We start from the raw sequence: 18,940 nt of genomic DNA, 5'->3' as shown, positions 1-18,940 counted from the left end.
GACACTCAGCTAGAGGAAGGCAGTAGCGTGAGCGCAGAGAGAGGGGATGCTCAAGAAGGACAGCAATCTGGCAGTCATGTTCCACAAGCTGCAGCATACTGCCAGGTTTGCTACAGCGATGAAGAGGGAGGGGATGATGAGGGCACTGACTCCACGTGGGTGCCTGGAAGGAGAGAGGAGGAGGAGGAGGCACATGTCCAACGAGGCAGGATGCCCTCCGGGGGCCAGCTTAGGGGCAGCACACCGACTGAATCACACCGTAGAGCTCCCCCTGTGCAGGGCGCTGCCTCTGCGCGTTATTCTAAAAGTTCTTTGGTGTGGGCCTTTTTTGAGACGAGTGCATCAGATCGCACCGCTGCTATTTGCAACATATGTCTCAAGCGTATCTCGCGTGGCCAAAACATCAGCCGCTTGGGCACCACATGCTTGACCAGACATATGTTGACCTGCCATGCAGCTCGTTGGCAAGCGCACCTCAAAGACCCACACCAAAGAACAAAGCGGACCTCTCCTTGCTCCTCATCAGCTGGCATCTCCAACCCCACTAGACCTTCAGTCCTCTCTGAAACCTGCTCTGAGAGGAATGAAGGTGTAGAATTAGGTGTGTCACAGCCAAGTGCTTCCGGGAACTCTGCTAGCGGTACACCCACGTCCGATTATAGCAGGCAAATGTCCCTGCCCCAGCTGCTGGACCGGCGAAAGAAGTTCACTCCCAGCCATCCACATGCCCAGCGGTTGAATGCTAGCTTGGCTAAATTGCTAGCACTTCAACTGCTGCCTTTTCAGTTGGTAGACTCGGCCCCCTTCCGTGAGTTTGTACAATGTGCGGTTCCTCAGTGGCAGGTCCCCAAACGCCACTTTTTCTCACGGAAGGCGATTCCGGCTCTCTACCGGCATGCGGAAGGCAATGTCGTTGCCTCGCTGGACAGGGCGGTCAGCGGTAAGGTGCATATTACCGCTGACTCATGGTCCAGCAGGCATGGACAGGGACGTTACCTGTCTTTCACGGCCCATTGGGTCACTCTTCTGGCAGCTGGGAAGGATGCAGGACAAGGTGCAGTAGTGTTGGAGGTTGTTCCGCCACCACGCCTCCAAAATGCTACTATTGGTTGTGACACACCTCTCTCCTCCACCCCCTCCTCTTCTTCTTCCTCCATGGCCTCTTCCAGTGCTCTGTCCTCAGAACCAGCGGTGCTTCGTAGGCGTTCCAGGGGCTACGCAAGTACGCAGGCAAAGCGATGCCATGCCGTGCTTGCGCTGGTTTGTTTGGGGGACAGGAGCCACACTGGGGCGGATGTTTTGTCAGCTCTGCAGGGGCAGGTCGAGAGGTGGTTGACGCCACGCCAGCTTAAGCCAGGAATGGTGGTTTGTGACAATGGCACCAACCTCCTCTCCGCCCTCCGACAGGGACAACTGACCCATGTGCCCTGTGTAGCTCACGTCCTTAACCTGGTGGTGCAGTGGTTCTTGGGCAGGTACCCCGGCTTACAGGATGTCCTGAAGCAGGCCAGGAAAGTCTGTGTGCATTTCCGCCGATCATTTAATGCCTGTGCTCGGCTGGCTGAGCTCCAAAAGGAGTTGAACCTGCCCAAGAACCGCCTTATATGTGACATGCCCACCAGATGGAACTCAACGTTGGCCATGCTGCAGCGGCTGCATACGCAGCAGAGGGCCATCAATGAGTACCTGTGCGACTACGGCACCAGGACAGGGTCAGGGGAGCTCGGTTTTTTCTCACCACGCCAGTGGGGCATGATCAGGGATGCATGCACTGTCCTGTCACTGTTTGAGGCCACAAGGATGGTGAGCAGTGACAGTGCATGCATCAGTGACACTGTAACTCTTGTCCACCTCTTGGAGCATACGCTGCGTGGAATAATGGACAGGGCACTTGAGGCAGAACAGAGGCAGGAAGAGGAGGACTTCCTTGCCTCTCAAGGCCCCCTTTATCCAGACAGTGTTCCTGCTGTGCCACCCATCACACAGGAAGTGGATGAGGAGGAGGAAGAGGAGGAGGAGGATGATTGTGTCAGCATGGAGGTGGAGGCTGGCACTCAGCATCAGCAGCAGCAGCAGCAGTCTTGTAGGGATGATTTACAGTCCCAAGAAACACGTGGACTTGTACGTGGCTGGGAGGAGGTAGCTGCGGATCATGCTGTCCTTAGTGACCCAGAGGACTCCGGACCGAATGCCTCAGCTAACCTACGCTGCATGGCCTCCCTGATCCTGCAAAGCCTGCGGAAGGATCCTCGTATTCTTCGGATCAAGGAGAGGGACCATTACTGGCTGGCCACTCTCCTTGATCCACGGTACAAGGGTAAGGCTGCCGACCTTATCTTGCCATTGCAGAGGGAGCAGAGGATGAGACATCTCCGGGAGGCCTTGCAGAAAGGTCTGTGCAACGCTTTCCCAGAGACTGGGAGGTTACAAACTCCTGGTCCTGGACAACGTGTTGCTGAGGCATCGGTCAGAAGGAGCGGTGGAGAAGGTGGCCGTCTGACTGATGCTTTCAGACAATTTTTTAGTCCGCAGCCCCAAGGTATGATCGGTTCCAGCACCCATCGCCAGCGTCTGATTTACATGGTGCAGGAATACCTAGGGGCAAGGTCAGACTTGGACACCTTTCCCACCGAAAATCCTCTGGCTTACTGGGTCTTGAGGATGGATCACTGGCCAGAGCTTGCACAGTATACAATTGAGCTACTGGCCTGTCCTGCATCCAGTGTTCTTTCGGAACGCACCTTCAGTGCTGCTGGTGGCTTTGTTACCGATCACAGGGTGCGCCTGTCCACCGAATCAGTTGATCGACTGACCTTCATCAAGATGAATCAGTCTTGGATCACCCACAGCTACCAAGCACCTGAAGCTGATGTAACAGAATAATTTTTTTTGAAATATCACATCCCTTCAAGACTGCCTATGCTGATGCTGAGTGACTGTCCTGTTATGTTGATTGTCTATCCTCTTCCTCCTCCGCTGATATGTTGGAAGAACATTTCTGGTTCTGGGTGATGCCATCAGCCCAATTTTTCTGCCCCTGTTTAACAGGGGCGTTTAATTACAATTTTTGATGCAATGCTTTGCAGCAGGGCTAATTCCTGCAATAAAACTAGAGTATATGGCAGAGGTTGCAGTGTGGTGGCACCAGCACCAGTGCCTAAGGCCCAATTTTTCTGCCCCTGTTTAACAGGGGCGCTAAGTACAATTTTTGATGCAATGCTTTGCAGCAGGGCTAATTCCTGCAATAAAATTAGAGTATATGGGAGAGGTTGCAGTGTGGTGGTACCAGCAGCAGTGCCTAAGGCCAAATTTTTCTGCCCCTGTTTAACAGGGACATGTAATTACAATTCTTGATATAATATTTCACAGGAGGGCCCGTTCCTGTGCCCACCCAGAGTAACTGTGAGGACTTATAGTGTTGTGGCACCAGCAGCACAACCACCAAAGGTCAATTTTTCTACCACTGTTCAACAATGGCATGTAATTACAATTCTTGATATAATCGTTCACAGCAGGGCGCTCCAGCGCCCACCAAGACTCACTTTGAGGGCTTACAATGTTGTGGCAAAACCAACACCTTGTTCCGCCATTTCTGCAGAGCATATAGGGCAGGCCCCTACTTTCAAACATCCAACTTACAAACATCTCCTACTTGCAAACGGAAGGAGACAACAGCAAGTGAGATGAAAAAAGATGGACGACAAAACAAATTATACAGGGGTGATAACCCTTCCCTATGTTTTCCAAAAAGCTTAAAAATAGTTTTTTTGACTGGAGCTACACTTTAAAAATGTACCAGTTGAAAATTACAAACAGGTTCAACTTAACACAACAAACCTACACAGTTCCTGTCTTGTTTGCACCGCCTGTATACTGCTGTTCTGAGTATATAGGGCTTGGGGGCCACACGCATTTCCTTTTTTTAATATGGGTACAGGGTTCCCCTTAATATGCGTACAAGACCCAAATAGGCTGGTAATGGGCAGGGAGAGCTACCCATGCCATTTTTCTCAATGATTTTCAACCATATTGCAGGAACCAGATATAACATTAAAACCGCAAGCAGTTTTAAATGGTGTTATTTCCGTTTAATGTCATTTTGTGCAGGGACTGTTCTAAACACGGGAAACACGTGGCACTTCACAGGCACACTACAGACACCCCCCAGGCACCATATTTAAAGGAATATTTCACTTTTTTTTTTCACTTTAATCGTCATTAAAATCAGTGCTCCCACCAAAATGGCCATTTTTAAAAACATTTTAGGCATTGACCCATGTCCCCTGGGGCAGGAGCCAGGTCTCCAAACCCTTTTTAGGACAGTATCTTGCATATTAGCCGTTAAAATTAGCACTTTTAATTTCGAACGTTCGAGTCCCATAGACTTCAATGGGGTTCTAAAGTTTGTTCGAATTTGGGGTCCGTTCGAAAGTTCTGGTGCAAACCGAATCGGGGGGTGTTCGGCTCATCCCTAATACTTAATACTAGAGGGGGAATGATCTGAAAGGCCTCTAGAGCCATACTGAATTGAATCCAACCATGACAGAAAATAGTAATTTTCCAGGGCCAGATCTATTCTTGATAATGACCCATAAGTACTTGAACAACATGGGTATTCTCTCGCCAATGGAAATATAAGTCTCCATACATCCACCAACCCCATCTCCTGAATTTGTCTAGCGAATCTTGTTTTATTTGTCCTCCCCTTGAGCTTTGAAGTGTTAAATCTATCCTCCTCATTCAAAATGATTAAAGTCTCCCATCACTAAAGTTGGCAAAACTGACCATTGCATTGTATTTTTAAACACTGTCTTCAACACTTCTTCTCTATAGGAAGGGGGGACATACACATTCACCAGCAAGACATTTCTATCATTTAATGTACATAATAACTTAATATATAGACCTTCAGGGTCTATGAAACTCTGTTTACATGAGAACCGCGTGGAACAAGCTACCAGCACACTAACTCCCCGTGCATATGTGGAGTAAGTAGAATGAAATTGATAAGAAAATCTAGATATATTAGCGAGTTATGAATCCTCTCATTCCAAATGGGTCTCCTTCATAAATACTATTCCAGGTTTATAAAACTCTAAAGCTTAAAAAACTGCTTGTCTTTTCCCCTATCTCCCAATCATCTTACATTCCAAGATATCACTATTTTATTTTACTACCCATCTCTTCCAACTATTTAATAACCAAAACAGATTAAAAACCTGCCCATACAAGGATTAACCTCCTCAAATATACTTCCAAGAACAAATATTCCCTCCAGCACTGGTGCAAATATAAAAAAAATACTAATTGGGAGAAAGGAGGGATTAAAAAAAAAATCCCCCAAGCCCCCCCCCCTCCCCACCGCCATTCTTTGCCTGTACATGGGAGCCCCCAAATTGTCTGAAAACTCATTCCATGCCTGAGGAGATTCCAACCATCCATTACCCATGTCTTTAGGAGCATCATAAGAAGGCTCTGCTCTTATTACAAGAAATACTAGCTGTGAAATGTGGGACTCGGGTTCTTATAATAGAACTATAGGCAAAACTTTTTTATAATTTTTTTTTTTTTGGATCGATTAATGGAGGGTCATAATCTCTGTAAGGTTTATTTTTGCCAGAGCCCCATTGTGGAGGCTTTACTTTTATTTCCTGTCCCATAGTCAAACAGGAAGTGAGAAGAAATCCCTGCAAATGAAGGGAATCTGGACCCCCTGGTCACCAGAACTAGTGTTACATAGTAGGTAAGGTTGAATAAAGACAATAGACCATACAGTTCAACCTGTGTTAGTGTACATGTGTCAGTGTCGATAATCATTTACAATATCCCTGTATATTATGTTCATTAAGTTCCAGGAGATTAACGTCCAGGAGATTTAAAAATATCAATACTCCCCACTGATACCACCAATTGTGGATGAGACTTCCACCTCCTTATTGCCCTGACAGTGAAAAACCCCCAGCTTTAGGTTAAACCTCTTCTCCTCCAATCTCATTGTGTGGTCCAGTGTCCTCCTATACTCCCTGAGATTGAATAGCTTTTTTCCTATGCTCGGATCACCTTTAAGGTATCTATCCCCTATCATATCCCCTCCCAAGCATCTCTTCTCCAGTGAGAATAAGTTTAGTGCTTGAAGTCTTTCCTCGTAATTGAGCTCCTCCAATCCCTGTTGTAATTTAGTTGCCCTTCTTGGACTCTCTCCAACTCCAGCACATCCCTTCTGAAGAGTGGTGACCAGAACTGGACGGAATACTCCGGAGTTTCATAAAGTGGCGGAATAATTGCTTTATCTCTGGAGTATATCCCCTTTTTTATGCATTTTAATATTCTGCCGGCTCTGGTAGCTGCAGCTTGACATTGCATGCTATTGCTCAGTCTGTCATAAACTAGGACCCCCAGATTTTTCTTCATCCTTGATTCTCCCAGAGGTTCTCCCCCTAGTGATTAGTTTGTTTGCGTTTGTGTTTTTAGCCCCCGAGTGCATTAGCTTACATTTCTCCACATTAAACCTCATTTGCCATCTAGTTGCCCACTCCATTATTTTGTGTCAGAAACCATGAATCAGACTGAGACAAAAGTACAGTTAAATCACACTTGTTTAATAATAATAAAAAAAGGTAAACAGAGTAAACGTGATCAAAACATAGCCAGAGTTCAGGAACTGGAACAGATAGTCAGTCAGGGAGCCAGAGATGAGCGTAGTAGAATAGCGAGCAGGATCTGGAGCCAGAAGGAATGTCAGCCAAGCAAGTCTTAAACAGGAACACAGGAGAGAGTCTGTAGAGATGTGACCGAGGCGAAGGCAGAGATTATCTGGACTGGATGGCTTAACTAGGCAGAACTGACAAGCAGGATATCATCAACGGGTGAGTCACTGTGGAGAGCTAGGGGCTGGCAATTAGTCGAGTGGCCAGTTTTGAGAATAAAGGGCTGAGCCCAGCCCTGACATTTTGTTCAGATCTTTCTGTAAAATTTCTGTATCCTATGGGAAGTCATTGCCCTGCTTATTTTAGTGTTGTCTGCAAAATCTGAGATTGAGCTATTTATTCAATCCTCTATCTACCAGTCCAAGTACATGTTATTTATCACCACCTTTGGACGCACCCCTGTATCCAGTTTTCTATCCAAGAACAAACCTTTTGGTCCATGTGGACAGACCTCAACTTGTATATTGACCTCAGCTTGTATATTAAGCATCTGCGGGGAACTGTTTCAAATGCTTTTGCAAAATCTGGATACACCGCATCCACAAGCCTCCCCCTATATAGATGGCAGCTTACTTCCTCATAGAATGATAACAGATTGCTCTGGCAAGAATGGTCCTTTCGTAAACCCATGCTGGTTACTACTAATGATACTGTTATCTTCAGCAAATTCTTGGATATATAGTCCCTTATCATCCCCTCCAATAATTGACCTACTATTGATGTTAGACTGACTGGCCTGTAGTTTCCAGGAATATGTCTCTGCAAATTTTCAAATATTGGTACCACATTGGCTTTTCTCCAATCAGCTGGTACCAATCCTGTAAGTATGTTGTCCACAAAGATCAGGAATAATGGTCTGGCTATAACCTGACTGAGTTCTTTGAGGACTCTTGGGTGTAAGCCATCCGTCCTGGGGATTTATTTATGTTAAGCTTATGTAGTGCTCCCATTGGAAGATTTCCTCTCTATTACTTTTCCGGGGAAAACCCAAAATTTGGGATTTTCTTTTACTTTTACTTTCACTTTCAATGATAATGGTAACCAGGACAAATAGAGAGGGCGAATCTCCCTAACGGGGACACAGATAGCAATGAAAACTGACTTGTGTTCCCTCTATCCAAAACAAAAAAAAGTTATACCTTTAGTTATACTTTAATTCCCAAAACTTTAACCCCTCCCCACAAAAATTCTGTATAAGTGGGTTCAAGTTTTTAAAGTGTAGAACAGCAATTACCAGAAACTAATAAATGTCATCTTCAATTTTTTTTTTTTAATTGGCTTCCAAATGATTTATGTTTCAGGCTGGAAAGCTATTTCCTATTGGAGAGAGAGCAGCAAGCTGTCTGACTGAGGTCTACCCAAGGGTAAGGAAAGAGCACATCTCACCTATCTCACGTGATTAAACAATATCTCACCCTGATACACATCTTTCTTAGGATATGCAAACAGACAAATTACATTTTTAAAGTGGGTCTTCTATAAATACTACAAGCAAAATATTATGTCCCATTAAAACATGCAGTGTATATACTTATACTTTACAGGCATGATAGAGTAAAATACATACAAATTTTAGTTACAAAGCATATAATTTCACGTCCCTGATGTAAAATATTATTCGTCAAGAACAGTCAAGTTATGTTCCACAAAAAAAAAAAAAAAATCCTTGGCAGATCAGTTATATACTCTCCCATTATGAAAAAAGGTAGGAACTATAATACTTACTATAATTTGCTACAGAGGTTAATGAATGAGGTGTAGCTCTGCAGACCTCCATCATCCAATCATGTGCAAGTAAATTTGCTCTTTTTCCATTTTCCTTCTACATAAGTTATACCTGTTTATCTGCAGTCTTCTCTTTTCTACATCCATTCAAAGTCCAGAATTTAAAAAGCTAGTCTGAGCTGTCAGAAAAAAAGGGGAAGAGAGCTAAAGTTACACTCTGCAGAGCTCAGCGAGGAGAGCTCTGAGCGCTGATCAGAGGGAAGGGCCCCCTTCACACAGCACACAGGAACAGAGTTGAGGCTGTCAATCAGCTGGAGATCCCTCCCTTGTTACCTTTTTGCTCTTGGTGTCAAGAAAATCATCAGAAGTGACCCATGAAGATAGCAGAGGAACAAAGCAGCAGACAGAAATTACGTTTGGTGCTCTTGATTGAGACAAGCACACACTATAGAGGGATATGCTTTGTTCATATTTAATGTCTGAGGATTACAACAACTTTAAGGCATTTCCTAGGCTAAAGGAGCATTTAACCCTTAGGGCTCATGCACACAGGACGTTTAAAAAATGCTACAGCGGCGCTTAGCGTTTGCACATTAGTGTTATTGCAAGTTTTTCCCCTGTTTTTGGGTGTTTTTTCATTAAAAACACTCTTTATAATGTAAAAACACTTAAAAATATCAAACGTGGCTAAACACGTTTTTTTTTGTTTTTTTCCAGCTCGTTTTTACTGCTCCTTTAAGCACAGGCTGTCATTTTTTTCTACTGCCCCTAAACGCTTATGCCTCCAAATGCCACTGACAGTTTATGTGTGCGTGGACACAAAGGCTAACGTGGAGGGGCTTTTAGAGGCAGTTAAAAAAAAAGCCCCTAACAGCAGCTGTAAAAACGTCCTGTGTGCATGAGCCCTTACTGTGTGGGGACACACCACTGCAAGGGTATTTTTATTTATTTTTTTATCCTGGAGTTCCACTTCGTCTTCATCTTGTTTCTTTCAGCTGTATACTGTGTACTTGTCTCCTTTCCTTCTTTTTTGGATGACATTTCATTTTCCCTTTCAGTTAGAATGCATGGCTTTTTCAGATGCATATGCTTCCATTTCACTGAGAAAATATATATTTTTCATTTGAGAATATTTTTTTCTGCTTTGTTTTGCCCGGAAAGCATTGTCTTGTTTTAAAGTTGTTTCCAACATGTCTTTCTTTGTACTTCCTTTTCCATCTACTGACTTGTTGTTTTTTGATTCAACACATTAGTGTAATTTATTCTCTGCAATTGGAAATTACCATCTGCTGACATAATTTCTTATTTGGAATGTAAACATAAACAAATATGATGACAAATATTAATATAAAAGAAAAAAAAAAGTTACAGATGTATAATATAGCTCAACACAATAACTGACAGCAAAGCTGAGAGGGAGATTTTTTTTTTATTTTTTTATAGATTTTTCACTAGAGGGAGCTCTGTACTTGTTTTCAATTATTTTGCCATCCCTTCCTGACCCTTACGGCTGCTTATATTGGGTATCAGCACAGTGAGCACACACAGGGGGTACATTGCTTTTACTAGGTCTGCAGGCACACATAATTTCACTGTATAAATAATCAGGAGTGTAACACAAGTGACCTTCCCAACTTATGCTTTCTTGTTGCTAGGGTGTTTTGCCACTCAGCTAATCACTTTCACCCTTTCTGGCCCACATCTTAAAGTGGTTGTAAACCCTTACAGACCACTTTGACCTACAGGTAAGTCTTACTCTAGGTCCAAGAAATATCTCCTTAACCTACATGGTTAAGGAGATATTTAAAAAAAAAGGGCACCGCTGTATACGGCGCTTGCACGCCGTAGACAACAGCGCAGGTACACTGGGCGTGCCGCAAGTAAAGGTGAACATGCCATCAATGACGGCTCCCGTGAACATGTGCCGGAGTGATGTCATCGCGGCTCCAGCCAATCACAGCGCCGGAGCTGCGAGACCCGGAAGTCACTCCGGGATACATGGCAGCGGCGGAGATGAAGAACGAGGACCGCTTTGGGGGCTTTGATCTCAGGTAAGTTATTCATAATGAGCTAGTATGCATACTAGTTCATTATGTCTTTGCCTTGCAGGGTTTATTTTTATGTTTTATTTTGTTCAGGGTTTACTTCCTCTTTAAAGCTCCTGAAGTAGTGACACATGAGGGTGATTTACTAAAGGCAAATAGGCTGTGCACTTTACAAAGTGCAGTTGCACTCTGCAAGAGCAGTTGCTCCAAAGCTTAGTAAACGAGGTAAAGCTTCACTTTGCAAAGAATACCCAATCACGTGCAAGGAAAAAAAAAATGAATTTTTGCTTGCGCCTGATTGGATGATGGAAGTCAGTGGAGCTTCTGCTCATTCACTAACCTCAGGCGCAAATGCTCTTGCAGAGTGCAACTGCACTTTGCAAAGTGCACAGTCTATTTTTCGTTAGTAATTTAACCTCATAGTGCTATGCATAGCAAACTAACATCAGCAAGAAGGAAAAAAAAGTATTTGTAGTATATCAAGAGTCAGAAATATATTTTAGTAATGCTAAAATGGCTCCACATTCCAATCTGATTATAGCAATTCTTTTTGATTTAACAATATCTGCACAGTGTGAGGACCTATCTGGACAGAAATGAAATGTATTGTCTATATTACATGGTTGTTGGCCGATCTAAGGGAGATCATACAATTTTACTGTGACATGTATGGTCATTTTATATTTTTGCTGGTACCTCTATTTATCATTTTTATATACAAATCAAAACAGACCATCAATTTACATAGGAACATAAGCAGCTACAGCCAATAAGAATCTGAATGTGACAGTTTATGCATAGTTCTGTTCATAATCCTCATCCCTATTCTGGAGAGTAGATGAACACAACAATTTAACATGGCATAATAATGTTATTATCTAAGCACAATGTGTATTCTGTGCATGTCTTAAGAACTCCATATGACATTTTGTATTTATCGCTGTGTAATTATTTTGCTATTTGCTGTAAAAGTAGAACACAAAAGACTGCTTTGTGTTTTTGTTTTTTTGTAAACACTGGAGACAGGAAAGTATGGTGTTCAGCCATAGCAACCAAAGATTTTTAATTTGCAACTTTAAACATATGATTAGAAGAAATGTTCCTGTTTGCTGAAAGGAGTGGAAATGCAAAGTCCTAAAATGTGGGCTAGCATTCGGATGGATTTCTGTATATTTATTGGGCAATACTATGATGATATGTAATATGAAGTATCATAATCTTGTCGGGGCAATGGATGGTGTTGGTGCTTCAATCATCACGGCACCATGGTTGATATGGTGTCAGGATGATTGAAGCGCATTATTTCTATTATTAAATTGTAATATAAAATCAAATAGTTCAACTCACCATAATGCAGAATCAGTGGGAGCCCTGAGTGCCACCATCGCCTGCCACCAGATGCAGCTTGTCACTTGCCACGTCGCCTGCAATCAGGTGCACTTTCAACCGTTGCCCTGCCACCAGAAGTATTTTCCACCGTCACCTGCCACCAGATGCGGATTGTCACATGCTACGTCACCTGCCACCAGATGTGGATTGTCATTTGCTATGTTGCCTGCCACCAGATGCGGCTTGCCAATTGTCACGTCGCCTGCCACCAGATGCGGATTGTCAATTGTCATGTCACCTGCCACCAGCTGCAAATTTTCAGTATCCTGCCACCAGCTAAAGCTTCCTACTGTTGCCTGCCATCAAAAAATACCAGATGCAGATTGCCACTTTTTAAATATAAGGGCAATTTGGTGGCAGGCATCAATGACAGCAGAAAAAGAGGTTCTGGCAGTCTTTTCCCAGCTTTTCAGCACATGCACATTTGCTAGGTCACAGAGTGAGGATGGGCAGTGAGAGGTGATGTAACCTCTCTGCTGGCCTTGGTGCTGCGGCGATGCAGGGCAGGTGGTGAGAGATGATGTCATCTCTCTGCCCACTCGCCTGCCCGCTGGCCTGGCTGCAGGGACACCACGGCATGGTGGTTTGGTACCCCCTACATAGAGCACAGGGTACAGAACCGTGGAGTAGTGTGACCAGGAGTATGTGTTTTACAACACAGCATACTGTACAATGTAGAGTGAAACAAAGTATCTAACATTCAGCACAGTGTACAGAATGGGGCAGTCTAGAGTATTTGAAGTACAGCTTAGCATATAGACTAGTGCAGTCTGTATTATGTGACTTACGTCAGCAAAATGCTCATACTGGGGCAGTTTGAAGTAAGTAGCAGATAGAAATGCATACAGGCTAGGGTTTATCAGAGTAGGTGACCTACAGCACACCATACAGACAAGGGCAGTCTGCAATATGTGACAAAAGCAGACCGGAGTGACCCGTAGTAGGTGATGTATACCACAGTAAACAGACTGTTGCAGTCTAGAATATGTATTGAGCAGCAAAGGTGTGCAGATTAAGTGGGGCAGTGCATAGTATGCATTCAGAACATTGTACAGGTTTGGAGGTTTAGAGTATTCATTGGACTGCACAATGGACAGACTGGGTGGACAGTTATATGTAGTGTACAGCAGAGTGTACAGGATTAGGTATGTGTAGGTAGGTCCTTCAGAATATGTGACATACATAAAACGAACAAGGGTTAATTTGTATTATATGGGGCTCAGCACAGTGTACAGACTATTATGAGCCTTTATAATGTGATATTTAGTGCAGTGTATAAATTGTAATGGTCTATAGTATTGGGTGTCATGCACAAATAATATGGAATATATAAAGAGGAGAAATTGGGGTTGGAGTCCCCCTGAAAAAAGGGAGTAAGAGGCGGACCAGGCAGCTTAGATAGGGAAAATACTTTATTGCACAAAAATATCAGATTACAGAAACTGGGTTCCGTGACCAACACATGAATAAGATTTAAAGCTAAGACAAAGTTGTCTATTAAGAACATCACATCAGATCAGACTGTAAGCACATCTGATGTGCACAGGTATAGAGTAAAGCAGCATGTAAGGTAAAGAGTGGGGATGTGATAGAGACGTAGGTCTTGGTACCAGGTACCTTCAGGAGATGCGTGTATCCCCACACTGTCTACCAAATACCCCCACACTGGGGAATATAGTGTGTATGCAGCAAGGACTTAGGTAGTGAGTAAATTAGTCCAGGGGGCAGCATTAAAGAAAGAAAACTGTTTGTGGGGAATGAACCAGTTGTCGGTGGTCTGTAGCTACATTGGCATAGATTAGCCAAACACAGTCCTTAGTTCAGCACTGCTGACACAGATCAAGCTGTATGATCAATGATTAGTCAGTGAAACAGTCTGTGGGTTTTGGGTAGTAGACACAGAACAGTGTTGAAAGCAGTAAACAGCTGGTAATTGATCAATAGGACACAGGTCCACTCAACTAACTGGGAGGCATGAGTCTCTCTTGATTCCTAGGCGTCCCGGACAGACCCATTGATGGCGGCCTGGTAGGAGATCTCTCACTGCCCAATCCTAGTCAGTACTGGAGCTCACTTCTCCCCAAGGTATCCAGGGAGCATAATCGCTACAGATCTGGTCGCTGTGTCGCTGGAGCACTGTGACGTATGTCATGTCTGCATGTAAATGGACCGTCCTGGTTACTCGTCATTGGAAGTGACATAAATTATGTCATGGATGACGCACCTCGTCACGTCAGCGCAAGCGCACTGCACACTCTGAGGATGGCGGGAATCATTTTTTGAACGAGTAACAAGGACGATCCATCCCCATACAGAAGTGACATATGTCGCAGCGCTCCAGCAACACAAAATGTGGAAAAAGTGAAGCGCTCTGAATACTTGTGGACTGAATGTCTTTAGTTATTTATTTGAAGTGATATGTGAAATGAAGCCATACTTCAACATTTCTTGATTTTGAATGAATTATACAGTATATGATATACAAAGTGCATACAGAGTCATTAGCTCCATTGCTACAGTGAAAGTACATGTCTCAGCAAAGCTAATTTTACATATGAAAGTGTGATAATGGCCTCATTTTATGTATAATGAGTAATACATTCTCCCCAAAGCCATCTCCACACTGGAACATCGTATCAGCACACACCTCAGGCTCAGTTCTCACAGAATGTCTTTATAGCTGCCTAGTTACTGTTGCAACATTCATGTGTTCATCGGGTAGGCACAGCAAGCTGTGTCTTCTGAACCCTTTTTATAATGCCCCATAGGTATATAAGAGATTCTACAGCCTTCGATGTCTCTAAGACTTTATGTAAACTGCCTGTAACTGCTAGTAAGCCGTGTATTCATTCTGACATCCACGTAGATGTATAGCAATTATGCCACCAAAGTTGAAAAGCTATTTGCAATAAGTCAGGCAGAGCTGGGGATACTTGACGTTTTATTTCAAGCTTTCCATAAAGGTATCCACTTCCAGAAAGATTCTACTTTATGTAAATATCTTGAAAGGTTCAATTCAAACCACCAGGTTGTTTATGAATATATGATCTCACTTGCTGTGTATGCATCTGCCGTAATTCCCTGTCAACCTGAAGGCTGAAGTCCTGGTTTGCAAATGGGGATCGGTCAGAGCGGATCCTAATTGAGGGACTACTGCAAGATCCAGTTGTACTTTTCCTGTAATGCTGCAAAATGTGACAAATAATTATTCTGATTGTGATCTGATTTTTTTCCCTATCTTTTTTTCTGCAGCTACTTCCAGGATATACCATAATCATATTATAATGTTAATAGAGGCTACAGATATATAATAGATATAATTATAATTTTTTGCCTTTATGAAATGTAACCTCTGCCTGTAGTATTATTAATTATTACATGTCCCACCCAAATAAACTGCCAGCCTCCAGTTAGTACTGTATACTGTACTGTATATTGTCTTCTCCAAATGTCCACTGAATACATGCAAACCGTTTCACATATTCCCAATGGTATCTGCATTGTGCTATCTCACAAGACACCTCTATAGCTCTGAACAGATCCCTCGTATTTTATTTTGAGATAGTCATGGAGATTAACTGACTTATAGTCTAGGGGATCCGTCTGTTTTAATTGCTTGATTGCTGAAGTGGCCATGAGCTTACTGCAGAATGGAATGCAACCAACATAAGACTTACTGAGCTGACCAGCTGCAGGCAGTTCTTCTACATCATAGACCTTATTTCACTGGTTAAAAAACCCTCCAAATCGTTTTCAGCCAAGGAAGCTGCCATTTTGGCCTCTGTTTAATCTTAAACTGCCATAATGCTGCACATGTGATCAGTTATTTGGATAGTTTGACAGTTTGGTTGAAAACACAACCAATGAAACTGTTAAATTGATGGGTTAACTTCCACTTTAACAAGTGCACATTAGTCATGAAATAGGCCAGATAACAAGATTTGGCTCCAATAGACTTCCTTGGGATTCAGCGCTATGTTCAGTTTTGGTGCAGAAAACAAAATTTTCCCTGGTTTGCTCATTAATAATTATCATTAGTGGTGCACACATTGTTTTTGAAACACTGGTATACAAAATGTAGTACAATATGTTATGGTATAGTGTTAACATTTTTTTTGTTGCATTTCCTGTTAGTCCTCAACCCCACCTGTTGTCCAGAAGTTCCTTAACACCAGACGCTCCAAACCTGGTGCTAGGACTATATTCTATGGAAAAGCAAATGAACCAGATTTGGAAAAGTACTAGGAAGCTGCCATTTTGGCCTCTGTTTAATCTTAAACTGCCATGATGCTGAGCATGTGATCAGTTATGACACCAGCCTTTGGATAGTTTGACAGTTTGGTTGAGAGCACAACCAATGAAACTGTTAAATTGATGGGTTAACTTCCGCTTTAACAAGTGCACATTTGTCATGAAATGGGCCAGATAACAAGATTTGGCTCCAATAGATTTCCTTGAGATTCAGTACTATGTTCAGTTTTGGTGAAATTCCTAATGGGTTCAGCGAAGGTGCAGAAAATTAAATTTTCCCTGGTTTGCTCATTACTAATTATCACTAGTGGTACACACATCGTTTTTGAAACACTAGTATACAAAATGTACTACAATATGTTATGGTATAATGTTAACTTTTTTTGTTGCATTTCCTGTTAGTCCTCAACCCCACCTGTTGTCCAGAAGTTCCTTAACACCAGACGCTCCAAACCTGGTGCTAGGACTATATTCTATGGAAAAGCAAATGATCCCGATTTGGAAAATTACATAGTGCATGGTGTGAGCACCTACCCATCACTTAGTGTAAGTAACTGTATATACTGTACAAATGTTTATTCTTAAGCTGGACAGACAAGCCCCGTCTCTTGAAGTTGTTCTGAAATCAGACATTTTTTTTATTTATTTTTTTAATTACTGATATGACCCTATGTATGTAAAGACAGTTTGCATCTTGATGTAGCATATATTATGTATATGCAAATTTTTTAATTACAAATAAATGTAGAATTCCATATAATATACAGTATCTCCCGATTAAAAATAGTTTTACGCTTTCAGAAAGGAATCTTTGCTTTCTTTCTCACATTTTTCTCTGCCGAGTACTGTTTACATCTAACCTGGTAACATGACATAACCCTAATTTTCAGAGAAAGTACATCTCTTGCTTTAGAGAGAAAGTAAGGGCCTGTTTAATGAAGGTTGTAAGCTAGGACACAGACCTAAGGCAATGCTGCAGGAATCTCTTGCTCTGATATACTAAAAGCAAAAGCAGTGCATGCATGTAATGTTCAAGAATATATGCATGAAAATTCACCAGAGTACTCCCCATTGCCATTATGGCATACTTCTAAGCATCCATCACATCATCTCACAGGAACAGGTCTTTATTGGTTGCTTAAAACAGGAAATTGGATGTGGAATTACTGTGAAATGTTCCAATTCCAGGTGATCCAATTTTTTTCTATTGAAACCTGATGGAAGGCTTTCAAGATTGCCACAAAATTGCTACGTTTATGGCCAGCATTACTGTCTGTGGGTTTTATGGGTGTTGCCACATCTCCTCTAGATCATGTCATCATTTTCAAAGGTGAAGGTAGCTAGAGACACAGTAAACTAGTTATTTAATATAGGGGGAACACAGATGTAAAATAACTGTTGCTTAGGAGATCAGGTAATTGAAAGGCCTCCCAAGTTTAGAAAAAGAAACAAAATTACTATTGGTTTTGTGACAGAGTGATGCCCTGCCACTGTGGAAAGGGATGTAGATATGACACAGGGTTCTCACATATGCAGAGTGTGGAGCTCCAGAATATTTATTCTTAACAGTAAAAGGTTTTTCAACTTTATCTGAGTTTTGGTATCTCCAGATTGGATTCCAAAATTTGGAGATTTTGAGGATTTTTGGGAGGGAGGAAATCTCTACCCAGTGTCCAGGTCTTGCAGGAGACCAGCAGGCTGTGAGTGCAAGTGTGCCCAGTCCTTAAAGTTTAAGGACCCGACCAAAGCTCAGGGCTCCCATTAGGAGACATGTGTGCTGCACACATGAAACAGCACTCCATGCTGGAGGAGAGATTCCTTTTCCATAGGATGGAGAGAGTCAAGGCAGCTAAGTGAGCCCTGGAGACTGACAGAGTTGAGTTGACTAGGCAAGTCCAGGGGACTGAAGGTATCTGGAAGTCAAAGAGGAGTGAGAGGGCCCTGGGGTTTTAAGAGTTCCCCTATTGAGAAGCCAGTGGGTGGGCCCGTGCAGCACAGTGCTGCAACTGAAAAAGCAGAGAGAGCCAGGAGTGCTGAAGAGAAAGACAAATGGCTTGGTATTCTTTTTCATTTTGTGTTTTGATGGTGGAAACCCCTGCATGGGAAACTGTTTTTGTTGAACTTTGCTTTTGTTTAATGAAAGTGGTCCAACATTCCCTGAAACCACAGTTCGGATTGGCATGGACTCTCCAAAAATACCACCGAGCTAAGTTCCCCAACATATCACAGTTTAAAAACCTTTAAGTACAACATTTACTATAAAAATTATTTTGTTTAGGCTGCAATTATTTAAATCTCTGAAAATAACAAAGACTACCTTTTAGACATTTAAAGGCCCAGGGCAGACATCTGATGAGTTGACTTCCATCCCATCTCTGCCTTCTATCTAACTTAAAAGTTAATACCAAATATACAGCAGAGTGAGAGCTACAAGCTTCATGATAAGTTCACACTGTTGAGTAGGGATAGACGAACGTTTCCGGCCTAACATTTGCCTATTCGACCATTCGTCGAACACTTGAATTTGCAGGGTGTTCACTTGGTGTTCGCCCCGATGAACACCCTGCAATGTATTGAACACTGCACAGTGCTTTCTACACCCTGATTGGGGAAAGCTTTCCCCAATCAGGGTGCAGTGTAAGCTGGCTGTTAAGGAACGGGGCCTGGGAAGTTGACCGCGGCGTCCTTAACAAACGATGAGTCATCAACTGTCAATGTCCCCGTTGACAGGTGAACAAAAGAAAAAAAAAGTGGTGGTAAAAAATAAATAAAGACAAGAATGACGTGCCCCCCCCCCCCCGTCCCCTCTCCAATCCATACCAT

The 18,940-nt window shown here is 42.9% G+C and overlaps 1 protein-coding gene across 1 annotated transcript in view; it reads left to right on the top strand.

The window, feature by feature from the left end:
- Positions 1–18,940, top strand: part of EFHB (EF-hand domain family member B) — a 65,208-nt gene that overhangs the window by 15,425 nt on the left and 30,843 nt on the right. The window contains exons 2-3 of the mRNA XM_077491402.1: positions 8,009–8,071; positions 16,520–16,663. Of these exons, the coding sequence (XP_077347528.1) occupies positions 8,009–8,071; positions 16,520–16,663 (207 nt within the window). The remainder of the gene's footprint in view (positions 1–8,008; positions 8,072–16,519; positions 16,664–18,940) is intronic.

The sequence above is a fragment of the Lithobates pipiens genome, unplaced genomic scaffold (genome assembly GCF_037356315.1).
Source record: "Lithobates pipiens isolate NorthernLeopardFrog02 unplaced genomic scaffold, aLitPip1_a1.2 Scaffold_19, whole genome shotgun sequence".
NCBI lineage: Eukaryota > Metazoa > Chordata > Amphibia > Anura > Ranidae > Lithobates > Lithobates pipiens.
The sequence above is the reverse complement of the archived record's forward strand: the minus strand, read 5'-3'. Positions and strand labels throughout refer to the sequence as shown.